General features: G+C 45.3%; 1 protein-coding gene across 2 annotated transcripts in view; it reads left to right on the top strand.

The window, feature by feature from the left end:
• The window catches only part of LOC149355848 (nose resistant to fluoxetine protein 6-like), a 116057-nt gene that overhangs the window by 82307 nt on the left and 21251 nt on the right, over positions 1–12499 (top strand). For both annotated transcript variants that reach the window (XM_089584022.1, XM_089584021.1), the window contains exon 12: positions 10682–10804. In XM_089584022.1, the coding sequence (XP_089440148.1) occupies positions 10682–10804 (123 nt within the window). The remainder of the gene's footprint in view (positions 1–10681; positions 10805–12499) is intronic.

The raw sequence follows: 12499 nt of genomic DNA, 5'->3' as shown, positions 1-12499 counted from the left end.
CACCTTGTGAAACGAGGTGTTGGTGCTTGGCGCCACCACGGACCCTTAGCCCCCATACCGAAGCTGTCATCCGTACCGTGGCGATAGGTTGAAAGGTGGAGGGAAGAAACCATGAACGGTGGCGGTCGAGGAAATGGTCAATCCTCGGCCGATGGGCTCCTCGTCTGTCTACCAGGCGGGGAGTCCCGGGACCTTCCTCTGTGTATAAGGGTGAATCAGAGGCGACAAAGTATGAGGAACCCTTAGCCAGTACATGCCGTATGGAAAAATTTGCAAAACAATCTGATCGGCCCCCAAAAAGGGGTCGCACCGATGCGAAAAAATTGATGCCACAGAAACCAGAAACGTTTCCAAAGTTTTTCATGGTTCACTCAAATACAGATGAACCTGTAGCAAACTTGTCTGCATTTGTGATCGCCAACACCCTAAAAAGGTGTGTAGGCAAAAACTACAAAGCAAAAAAGCAGCGAACCGGAGATCTCCTTGTAGAAATTAACACAAAAGAACAGAGCACCAAACTGATGTCGTTACAGAATCTTGGAGAAACAAGTGTACAGGTAACCCCGCACCGCACCCTGAACCACTCAAAGGGCGTCATATCTGAATATGAACTCCTACAGAGTACCGATGCGGAAATGGAAGAAGAATTATCTGAACAAGGAGTTATAGCAGCCAGACGAATAACCATCAGGAGAAACAATGTTGAAATCAAGACAAAACACATTGTCTTAACCTTCAATACCACAACTCTGCCTGACTCAATCCACTCCGCATACCTCCATTGTAAAGTCCGCCCATACATACCGAACCCGAGACGACGTTTCAAGTGCCAGCGCTTTGGACACAGCATGTTGGTTTGTCGCGGTAAACCAACTTGTGTCACATGCGCAGAAGACGCACATACAGAGGAAAGATGCGAACGTACACCAAAGTGCATCAACTGCAATGGCGCACATGGCGCGTACTCCAGGTCGTGCCCAGTTTGGAAAACAGAAAAACAAATCATAACTTTGAAGACCACAGAAAACCTGTCCTACCTTGAAGCAAAAAAACGCGTCTCTTTCCAACAGAAAGGGACATACTCTGAAGCGGTGACGCGGGGACCGTCGCCGCCTTCAGTTTCTGTCGGCACACAGGTCGATCCGAAGGACCTGGGGTCGACAACCAAGTCCCCACCACAGAAGTCGGTGACACAGTCCACAGGGCTGAAAATTTCGCGGGAAGACCACTCCGTCCTCGCCGGAGGCCCTCAGGCCCCACTTTCAGCAGCGGCATCCTCGGCGACAGACACCCAGAACAGCTCTGCTGAACTGGACCTGTCGCCCCACCCCTCTAAGAAGGCAACTGCTGGCCCAAGAGACTCTGCCCCTGGAGCAGAGCATGGTTCAGTGGTGCCAACAAAAAAGACGAATGCGAAGGCCACGGGCCATCGCAAACAAGAAGCATCCTCCACGTCCACCGTGGAGGAGATGGATGTCAGCGAAAGTCCGCTGACATCTAAAACACACGCATCCGCGGATTCTCCGCGGAAATCCGGCGCCACAAAAGTGGCGATGGATACAACTCCTGGTTCGCCACCGCTGCAGCGGCGGCGAGACTCCCTAGAGAAAAAAGGGAAACCACGAATCACTGCTCCTGAGAATAAGTAACTTTCCCCAATCCCCAACTTATCACAATGGCGTATCTAATACAATGGAACTGTAGAGGTCTACACAGAAACTACACAGACATAACCGATATGCTCAAAACAATGGCACCTACAGCTGTGTGCCTGCAAGAAACGAACCTTGGGCCACAGCACACAAACATCTTTAAAAAATATAATATTTTCCGGAAAGACCGAGTACAAGCTAGCCGACTCTCAGGAGGCGTCGCTATCATTACGCAAAGCGATGTCCCTGCAAGAGAGGTATCATTAAAGACGAACTTAGAAGCGGTCGCAGTAAACATCATAAGCCATAAAACAATAACAATATGCTCTGTGTACATAACACCACACAACACAATTACCATGCATGACCTAGAAGAACTTCTGGGACAGTTGCCTGAGCCGTATGTCATAATTGGGGATTTTAACGCACACTCCTCATTCTGGGGAAGTGAGCATACTGATTCCAGGGGTCAGCTCATCGAGGATTTTATTCTTTCACATAGCATATGTTTAATGAACACAGGAAAAGCAACGTACTGCTGCCCCAGCTCTGGAAAAATGTCCTGCCTAGATTTAGCATTTGCATCACCATCGGTTTTTAATGATTTTATTTGGGATGTTTTAGATGACCCCCGGGGAAGTGACCACTTACCTACGGTTTTAAAACTAACATCAGCTACATTCATCCTCCCTACGAAGCCACGGCGATGGAAAATTCACCTCGCCGATTGGCCACTTTTCAGAACGAAGGCCACACTAGAAAAAGAATATGCCGAAACCCTTACTATAGAAGAACTAAATGAAAAATTTCTCACATGCTTAATATCTGCAGCAATAGAAGCCATCTCACAAACGTCGGAAATTGCACGAAAAACACATAAAGTTTGGTGGTCAAATGAATGCTCATTGGCTAAAAAGCAGCAAAACAAGGCTTGGGGCAACCTTCGCAGATATCCCACTGCAGAAAACCTGCTCATCTTCAAAAGGGCTAGGGCCAAAGCACGATACACTAGACGCAACGCAGAAAGGGCATCATGACAACAGTACATATCCTCCATAAACATCTCAATATCATCAAAGTAAATGTAGGAGCAGGTGCGGAAATTCACAGGAAATTTTACTCCATTCACATTTCCAATGTTAACAACACCCGGTACTCAAACAACATTAGAAGAGCAGGCCAACATATTGGGTGAGCATTTTTCCACAGTTTCAAGCTCATCCAACTACACACTAACATTTCAAAAGCACAAAACAATAGTAGAAAAACAAAAACTTCCCTTTGGAACATGCATACACGAAGACTACAATCAGCTTATTACAATGCAGGAACTAAACACAGTACTAACATCCGGTAAAATGACAGCACCAGGCCCAGACAATATACATTATGCCATGCTTGCTCACCTCTCTGAGACTGCCATAGAGGCTCTCCTAAAACTTTTCAATAAAATATGGATGAGTGGAGAAATCCCCCAAACATGGAAAGAAGCAATCATAGTACCCTTCCTAAAACCTGGCAAACCACCAACTAGTCCCACCAGTTACAGGCCAATAGCACTCACTAGCTGTATAGCAAAATCATTCGAAAGCATTCTAAACATCAGACTAACCTTCATACTTCAGTCCCAGCAACTTTTAGATATACACCAGTGCGGTTTTAAAAAGACATGTTCCACAACCGATCACCTCGTTCGCTTTGAGAACACAGTTCGGGAAGCGTTCATCCACAACCAACACTGTATCGGGGTCTTCTTCGACCTGGAGAAGGCTTACGATACCACGTGGAGGTTCGGTATCCTCCGTGACCTAGCGGACCTAGGTATTCGCGGCAGGATGCTGGGCTGTTTGAGCGACTTCCTAAGCAACCATACATTCAGAGTCCGCCTAGGTGCAACCTTCACCAACACTTTTATTCAAGAAACTGGCGTACCCCAGGGGTGCATCCTCAGCACGACCTTATTCATCATCAAAATGAACTCCATAGGAAAAGTAATCCCGAAATCCATAATGTACTCAGTTTACGTAGACGGCCTACAAATAGCATGCACGTCTTCCAGCATACCTGCCTGTGAGCGACAGATACAAATAACAATAAATAAACTGGCTACCTGGGCAGATAGAAACGGATTTAGATTTTCCCCTCAGAAAAAAGTAGCGGTTCTGTTCTCTTTGAGACGAGGCCTACAGGCCGACCCCACACTATATCTAAACCAAACCCCATTACCTGTCAAACAAGAGCATAAATTTCTAGGGGTAACTTTCGATAAAAAGCTCACTTTCTTGCCACATAAAAACAGCCTAAAGAAAAAAGCTTCCCAGGCCCTCAATGTACTGAAACTACTGCCAAGAAAACGCTGGGGGTCTGATAGGGCATGCCTGTTACATATATACCGTTCTCTGGTTCGCTCTAAGTTAGACTATGGGTCCATAGTATATGGCTCAGCAAGACCATCCTACATAAAACGACTGGATGCTATCCACAATCTTGGTTTAAGGTTGTCTTCCGGTGCTTACAGAACTTCACCAATAGCAAGTCTGTATGTGGAAACGAATGGACCTTCCTTAGAAGATCGAAGAACTGCACTAACTTGTACATACATCCTCAAAATCCTTTCTCAGCCCAAACATATCTGTTACCCAATTGTGACGAAATGCCCATCCCGAATACTCTTCAACAACAAGCCTCACGCAATTAAGCCGTTGCTCTTGCGCTTCGAAGAAAAATGCCAAGCTCTGAACATACTAAACGAAATTAAAAATATTGCCCTAAGACACGAAGCGCTACCACCATGAAACACTCTCCCCACAGTGTGTGACGTCACACTAACACGCCTCAGTAAAACCTGTACGCCCCACAACCATATAATACAAGAATATCTAGCACAAGAAAAATACAGAAATTACGCTGCATTTTATACTGACGGGTCAAAAACTCATGCTCATGTAGGAAGCGCAGTAATACAAGGAAAAAATGAAAATGCAGTACGACTGCCCTCATGTGCTACAGTGTTCACCGCGGAGTGTTATGCTATTAGTGTTGCGGTACAGAAAATAACAAATGAAAACATCAAAAACAGCATCATTTATACAGATTCACTGAGCGTCCTTACAGCATTAAACTCCAAAAATGCCACGGAGCCAATGATTGGAAGCATCATACACAACATAGTAAAGATTACAACACAAAAACATGTTATAAAATTATGCTGGGTTCCCAGTCACGTTGGCATTAGGGATAATGAGAGAGCCGACATGTGTGCTGCACAAGCCAGAACCATGGAAATAAAACATGCGAATTTGCCTCCTAGGGATTACATGAAGTTAGTGCGTAGCAGACTAAGAGCCAAGTGGCAAGCTTCTTGGGATAATGAAGGACACAACAAGCTGCATATCATAAAGCCCATTTTAAAAGAATGGAAATCATGCCGCCATAAAGAGCGTTTTATCGAAGTAATTTTATGTCGTTTACGCATAAGTCACACACACACATCACCCATAACTTCTTATTAACAAAAAAAGACAAACCTCTGTGTGAAATGTGTGGTGAGGAACTCACAGTAAATCACATTTTAATTTCTTGTTCGCAACTCGACGAACTTAGAAAAAAAATTTTTACGGTATTTTACAATGAACACATTCCATTTCATCCCGCATTGCTTTTAGGCGAACAAACACTTGTCGAGTTTTCACTTGTTTGTAAGTTTCTAAAGAAAGCCAATGTTTCAAATCTATTATAATGTAACCTCTATACACTTAACAAAACATCATCTAACCTTGTGTTTGGCGCATGATAGCCTTACGTGCTTATGCGCCATAAAACCCCATATAACTAATTAACTAACCATCGCCAACGCCTTGTTCGCTGCTTGAAAAAAATATGCCGCTTTTCTGCTCCTATAAAGCAGTTCTACTTTTCCAGAGTCGTAAGTCCTGTCTTACAGTGACAGATAATCGCCTTAAACACGCATTATCCTGACCAGGGATTTTAAAAAGACGTTTCCACGTGCGTAATCCCTCAGGAGGCAATTTTAAATACGCAAAACGCACAGCAGGCGAAGCAAAATTTTTCACTGCATTTGAACCACGGCTCCGGTCGTACGTAACCTGCGCTGAAAAGTTTTGCCGCGGACAGTAACTTGAGGCGGGCTAACATGGAAAAGGAGGTATAAGATGAAGTACTGTTCTAATTTTCCATCCCATCGATTCAAAAGAAATAAAACAAAGATTTAACAGGGTGGATTAGAAAATTCAACTTTGTTCATAATTTTTTGGACCCCGAATACGTTTGAAGCCGCTTGAACCGGTTCAAAACAAGAACAGAATATAGCTCCGGAGCCGAACCCCGAAGGCGTGACCTAAAACTGGATTTATGTCCCATCGTCATATATAGAGCCCCTGGGTCCTGTGTGCGTAAAAAAATCAGTTTTCAGGAATTCGGCCCTATATCAGTATACGTTCTATTTAAAGAACAGTAGTATCAAAAACATTTCCCTACTACCTCATGTGTACTGTGCAATTAAGATGATTAAAGGTGCCCCGTTTAACCATCTAACGACCGTATTATGAAGGAAAGAAAGAAATAAACTAAATCGTAATTGATTCATTATGGCTGGCAATGTATCCACATTAACAAGCAAAGTTCAAAAATATTGAAGCGCTTCTGAAATAGAGTCGGTATGTTGTGAATTCGGAACAGGGTTAATTGGAGAGACATGAGAGAGGCCTTCGCCCTGTTGTAGGCGTAGTCAGGCTGGTGGTGATGATGATGATGTTGCAGAATCCGCAACATTGCACATATGGGGCGCAAGTTATGAGTATGATGTAATTCAAAAAGCTGAATTCATATTGGAAACCATACAGTATTTTTTCACGCCGAGAGAGTGGATCAGATTGCGTAGTCTGAAATGAATGCATCATTCAATTTCAGTGCACCCACGTTTTCTCCGTTGCTTCGCAGTGTGACGTTTTCAGAACTGTCTGCTCTCGTCCACTTCGCCCTTGCGTTGCCACTATTGCGAGAGGAAACTATGAACCAGTAATTTGCTTTTGCCACTGTCTACCCCATCATCACTGCTACTGCTGAAGATCCTTAACGACTCATGCCTATCCAAAACGCGGATCCAGTCCTGATAGTTCTCGTCTCTGTTATTTGTGCACCAACTTCGGACTGAAGAGCGAGACAACAAGAGTCCTCGCAGCACAAAATCAAACAAAAGGAGGCAGGCGGAAGCCTCAGCTGTTTGTCCAAGGTTTCGACGAACAGGTCTTCGTCTAAGAGATTTATGTAATCCCTTTATCTGCGGTAGAAAGGCCAAAGTAGGATGAGAAGAACGGGAGGGTGCGGTTGGGAAGAGCCCTTCCGAAATTAATAAGCCACTTCAGAGGACGTTCATTGGCCAGTGGATTGTTCATTGATACCAGCTCCCTTTCCTTGTTTAAGTTGTTGCGTCTTGCAGGAGTTGCTACCATATTTTGTGACGAAACACTCGTGTCTGAGCAAATGGACTGTTAATAGCTTGCGGCACGCATTGTACGTCAGGAGAAAGGCGGAGATAACTGCGGAGATTTAGTTACCTTCGACCAATACAAAGCAATGCAAATGTCCGTTGTCGCGAGTTTGCGACATGCCTGGAATCAACGATTCATTCACTAGAAAGAACTGTTTCAAGCATATGGTAATTAGAAAGGCAATCGTCAGGGGTCATTGAGAATACCCAATGTTCTCTGCAACAAATTTCTCATTCCTGCGGCAGCAGTTCTCACAAAACGGAACACGCAGACTCCATGAGCTTGGCTTGAAGCCTACCATTTGTGATCCATTTTTCTTTGCTCAGCTCCCTCAGAGTAGTGGCATGCATTTGACATGAAACGCATGACATGAAAGTTTGTCTCCAAGGTCTATATGTAAAAGTGCACACGCCGCTTAATCGGTAAGTCGTGGATTCGCAAAGGCTGGCTTATATTTTAGTATACAGTTACGGCACCCTTACCATGAATTACAATCCGCATTATGACCAAAATGCACAGCAAAAAGTCGCAGAAAACGGAGGACTGTGGCAGAGCAGTTCGCTGGGTTCTATGAAAATGGTGCGTGCTACAGCACTTGCACGACGAAGACACGGTTCCTACTCGTAGAACCTCACCGCACTTGTCTCGTCAAAGAGCTGTAACAAATCAGTGCTCCACTCGACTTCTTTTTGCTGCAATAACACTGACATTGAGCGGAAAATTGAGGAGCGCTTAATTCAAGGTCACGACGAGTGATCAGCGCTACCTGGTTTCCGAAATGTCTGATGCAATTATGACCTAATGCGTAACCAGTTTGATGATGGTTGTTGCTAGTTCATGGAATGGTTGTCTTCGCTTTCTGGTCTATGATGTGCGTGGAAATGTTCGCACTAAACCATCGAGTGAAGCTGAGCTTTATGCTAGTGCCATAAGAAACGCTGGCTTTGATGGGGTTTCTTGCTAAAACGAAATTCTTAGGCGCGTCTCAGAACGAGGATGATTGGCGTAGACTGGGCGTGGCCACGTCTTACTCACAACGCAAATAATGCGCAACCTCCACTCGCTGTTTTATGCGCTTATTTTTCTAGCCCCGTGGAACAACTACTGTGCGCAAGCGCGAGCACACCTTCTGAACACGCGTCGAGCGAATGGATGTGCTCAGCACATTTCATGCCACCAAGTAGGATGCATCGATGCAGCGTTTCTTTGACGGGGTGGCGACGCCCATTATTCAATCAGGAGACGCCATATTGAATCACAAGGATTATCCGCCCACAACATTGGACAGAAAGCTTCTAAAATTTAGTGTGGTTCAAGACTTCGATGTCTGGAAGCAGTATTCAACGCTCTCGAGTGTTGAAGAGGAGAAAATGCTGATTTCTGCAACGATATTTGATGTGGCCAAGTGAGCCCGGGATCAAAATGGTGGAATGTTCCCACTCCACCGTAGGAATTGCATAGAGGCACCCTACCACCAGATCAGAAAGAGCAACGCGTCGAGGTCTCGCATCTGAGCACGCAACTGCTACCCTCGCGTCGCCGCACATCAGCGCTCCGACAGCCGCCACGTGTGGACTACTGCTTAGTGCTCCTCCTCACTGCTCCTCCTCACCTGCTCCTGACTTACAGACGCGACATTGATGGCTCCCACTACTACGAGAAACCAGGGAAACTACGGCTGCCACGTCGTACCCAGGAATTCTACCCGGCTATCGCTACGTCTGATCTGCGCACCGCACTTGCTCAGTGTTGGTAGATGCCCTGAGATGAAAAACCACTAATTTCGTGATATTATTATTTCTTTCTTTGTTTATGCTTGAAAACGGCGTTGTTTTATCTCTTTTCCCAATCGTGTGTGCAGATGCCGCGAGCAAGCCACGAGCAAAAGACGAGACACCCACCAATATGATTAAGTTGTGTTTGTACCCCTGATTGGTTTAGGAGGTCCCTAGAATCAACAGCGTGGCAAATAACCAATGAGACGGAGCTTATTTTGGGTGTACTAAAGTCAAGTAGGTGGTTATTCGACATATTTTGTTGCAAAGGAGAGTGTATGCGTGCAAGAGCAGTTTCCGCCCCGCATGTGCCCAACTAGTATGGTGTGCATTTTTTATTTCGAATCTTCCCATGTAGTGACCGATAAATGTTAGAAATTACTAACGTGTGCCACGCGTTTGTCGCTTTAGTCACAATCGAAAAGTATAATTTATTTTTCACGTGAAGTGTTTTAGCGCGACCTAATATTCATTTTCAATTTTAACCAGTGTTTAAGGCAGCATTTTTCCAGAACTCCTTTTTCCGCTCCTCAAACTACCATACGCGGCTCAAGAACGGCCCCGACCTACCATGAAACATTGCAGCCATTCTTAGCATGTTATAGCAGTCCAGCTTCATTACCCTGTTCTCAGCCATTCACTCACGTTTTTATCCCTGCTAGCCAACGCATAAAAGAAAAGAGGTAGCCAAGCTCATCAGCCTGATAAGTGCTTTCAAATAACAAAAACGTTCAAAGGGTGCTTAAATTACGCTGAATGCTATTGAATGGCGTCGAAGTATCAATCCAGGAGAACAGTTGGTCCTTACTGCCCCGATGAGACCGGTCCTGAGTGTGGACAAGCGGCAGAAGTTTTTCGGTATGAATTTAATTTTCTGCCTTTTTTACTGCAACAGCATAAGGGCCTCGTGTCCCCCCACCCAGAGCCGCGGTGTCACACTTTTCCACCCTTAAGGACGACAGTTTTGCCTTTGCAGGTGGCTATTTCCACCTGCCGTGGTTAGTAAACGGAAGAGCCAGCTGCGACCCTGCCACCTGTCACAGTTGTCAGATGGCAAAGTGGAGAGAAAAAAATCCCCCTCTCCACTTGCATGGTTTGTGTGGTCGGGAATGGCAGCTCACAACGAGGTTCTTAGGCTATCGCACTGCTACAACTAATGGTAATTATAGGTGTCCTTCAAGTTTTGACGACGCCATTGTAAATACTGCTTGAGACTGCCTGCCTGTCGTCACGAACACATGAAAATATGGAAACCTAAAAAGTCACCTCGATGTGTATACGGCACCCCTGCTGTGCTTATACGTAAGAAGCTAAGCATTTCTTTTATAGAAATTCAAGAATATAATACTATAGTGATGCTTGCCTGGTTCGCGCAGCACCGTGCCTCCAGTGTGGGGCTCCGTTGTGTTAGGAGAGAGTAGATCTGGTGCCCAACGCATCTTGTGCGAACTCTCTTAGATGCAGCGCGAAAAAAGGTCAGCATCGTATGGGCTGGAATAGCGTTGAGGCTTTGTTGCTGGTTCTGCCTTGCGCAGCCCTTAAGGTTACGGCGTGCTTGAGCCACATCTCTGAGAGATTGAGAGAGACTGTTATTTAGAAAAATAAACGGGAATTGGCATTCGGGTCCCAAAACAGTGCGCCCTTAGACCGAACTGCACTAGGGTGGTATCTGGGTATTTTATAGCGGCCTCTTGTTTGCTAGAGCTGTCAGCTTCACCGCGGTATTTCTCTCCTCTTTTCGCAGGAGGACACGGCTCGCTGCTACCATCTTCTCGGTGCTGTCACTGCTGTCTTGTGCAGTCGCCGCATGGCAGATATACGGGACCAACATGACGCCGTTCATGGTTCTGGTGCAAGGCTCTTACAAGTGAGGTTCAAATGACTAGAAACTTCTAATAGACCACCCACATCAAGCAGAGACAGCAAAAACAATATTCTTGATACAGATTTTACATTATGCAGCCCTCAATAACCGAACACAGAGATCCCCTCGCTGGGGCTCTGCTGTCAAATAGCATTCTCAGCAGTTCTACATATGGAAACCAAACATATGCACGCAACAATTTGGATACTTCTCATGATTTCTGCGCAATGAGCTTCCGATTAACAAGTAAAATTCGCACGCTACACTGACTCTGTACTGCTGCAGCGAGTAGAGAGGGGCGCAGTAGATGCGGAAAGCGCAGAGAAAGAAATCAAGCTTACGTAGACTTCGAGGGTGCTCCACCCAATGTAGCCGGCTTACTGCACTTGTTCTTCGAGTATTCATTTGCGTGTTGCTTCACAGATGCCCTCCTTCGCTGTCAGCCATATTGCTGTTTTTGCGCCTGCACGAGATTATTCACTGTCGCATACGTGAGAAATGAGAGTTTAATGGAACGGCGGCGTTTATTTCTGGTTACGTTGGTGACGGAGTCGCAAAGCTGAAGTCGCTAGTTTTTCATACGAGTATTTCTCGGATTCCTTAGTTCCGGATTCCGGATTCCGGATTCCTTAGGTCCACTCAAAGAGAGGATGACCGAAAAACAGGACGAACTTTGGGGCCTGCTCTTCAGTGGGTCCTTGTCTCAGCACAGTACTTCCAGAAAAGCTGACAAAAAAGGCTGCTGGGAGTCGGCAATCTCTCAAAAGTCAAATAGTTTCGACAGTGCCAACATTGCAACTAATGCTTAGTGAATATTGAGAATGCGCATTGCGGTACTCAATCAGCGCGATCTAAACTTGCAGTGTCTATACACAAGACAGCCCACCGCTGTGAGATCTGCTAAGGGCCGCCCGCTCAAGCTATAGCAGTTTCATGACCGCAGGTAGTGTTGCCGAGTGTTATTCAGCTATTTTCATTCGACTGATCAAAGAAGGGAAGAAAAAGGAGGCGCTTGTGATGGAATATGTAAGAAGAAAGCCAGCAGTCCCCGATACCAAGTAGCATAGGGCGATGTTTTTTCTTCTGCTTTCAATTCAGTTATCTTTCAGCGATTAAATAATTACGCTGTTAATATCCCATTGAATAAGCACACAAAATATAAAAAAGACAAACATTCCCCTATGCTACATGGAGACTGCTGGTTTTCTTCACATATACTTTAGGCGATGTTAGTGTCCAGTGAGGGTCTGTGAAGGACATCCCCTAAAAACAATCGAGCAATTAGCAGCGGAAGTCGCTCTTCTGGACTCTACATTCACTCATGCTATGGCGAATAAAATGCTAAGGCAATAAAAACTTTTTTTTTTGGATCTAAGAAATTGCGTGAAGTTAGTGAAGTTGCGAGAGTGCAAGTGCAGGCCGTTAGCAGCGGGCAATTCTCTGTAGAGCGAACAAAATGCTGAATGTTTTTCAACAAAAAGAAAATAATACGCTGAGGGGCGGAAAAACTCATTTATTGTTCACGTATAAGAATTCATAAAATGCATAGAAGGCAAGCGTAGCACGATCCGGATGAGATTAGGAAGTTAGTGTGGATAAGGAGTCCTCGGCTGGCACAGGACCGGGTTAAATGGAGAGCTAAGGGAGAGGCATTTGCCCTGCAGTGGGCGTAGTAAGGCTGCTGCTGGTGAGGATTGT

This window comes from Amblyomma mixtum, chromosome 3, assembly GCF_055824585.1.
Source record: "Amblyomma mixtum isolate Tamu chromosome 3, ASM5582458v1, whole genome shotgun sequence".
NCBI lineage: Eukaryota > Metazoa > Arthropoda > Arachnida > Ixodida > Ixodidae > Amblyomma > Amblyomma mixtum.
Note: the sequence above shows the minus strand (reverse complement) of the source record. Positions and strands in the feature narration are given on the sequence as shown.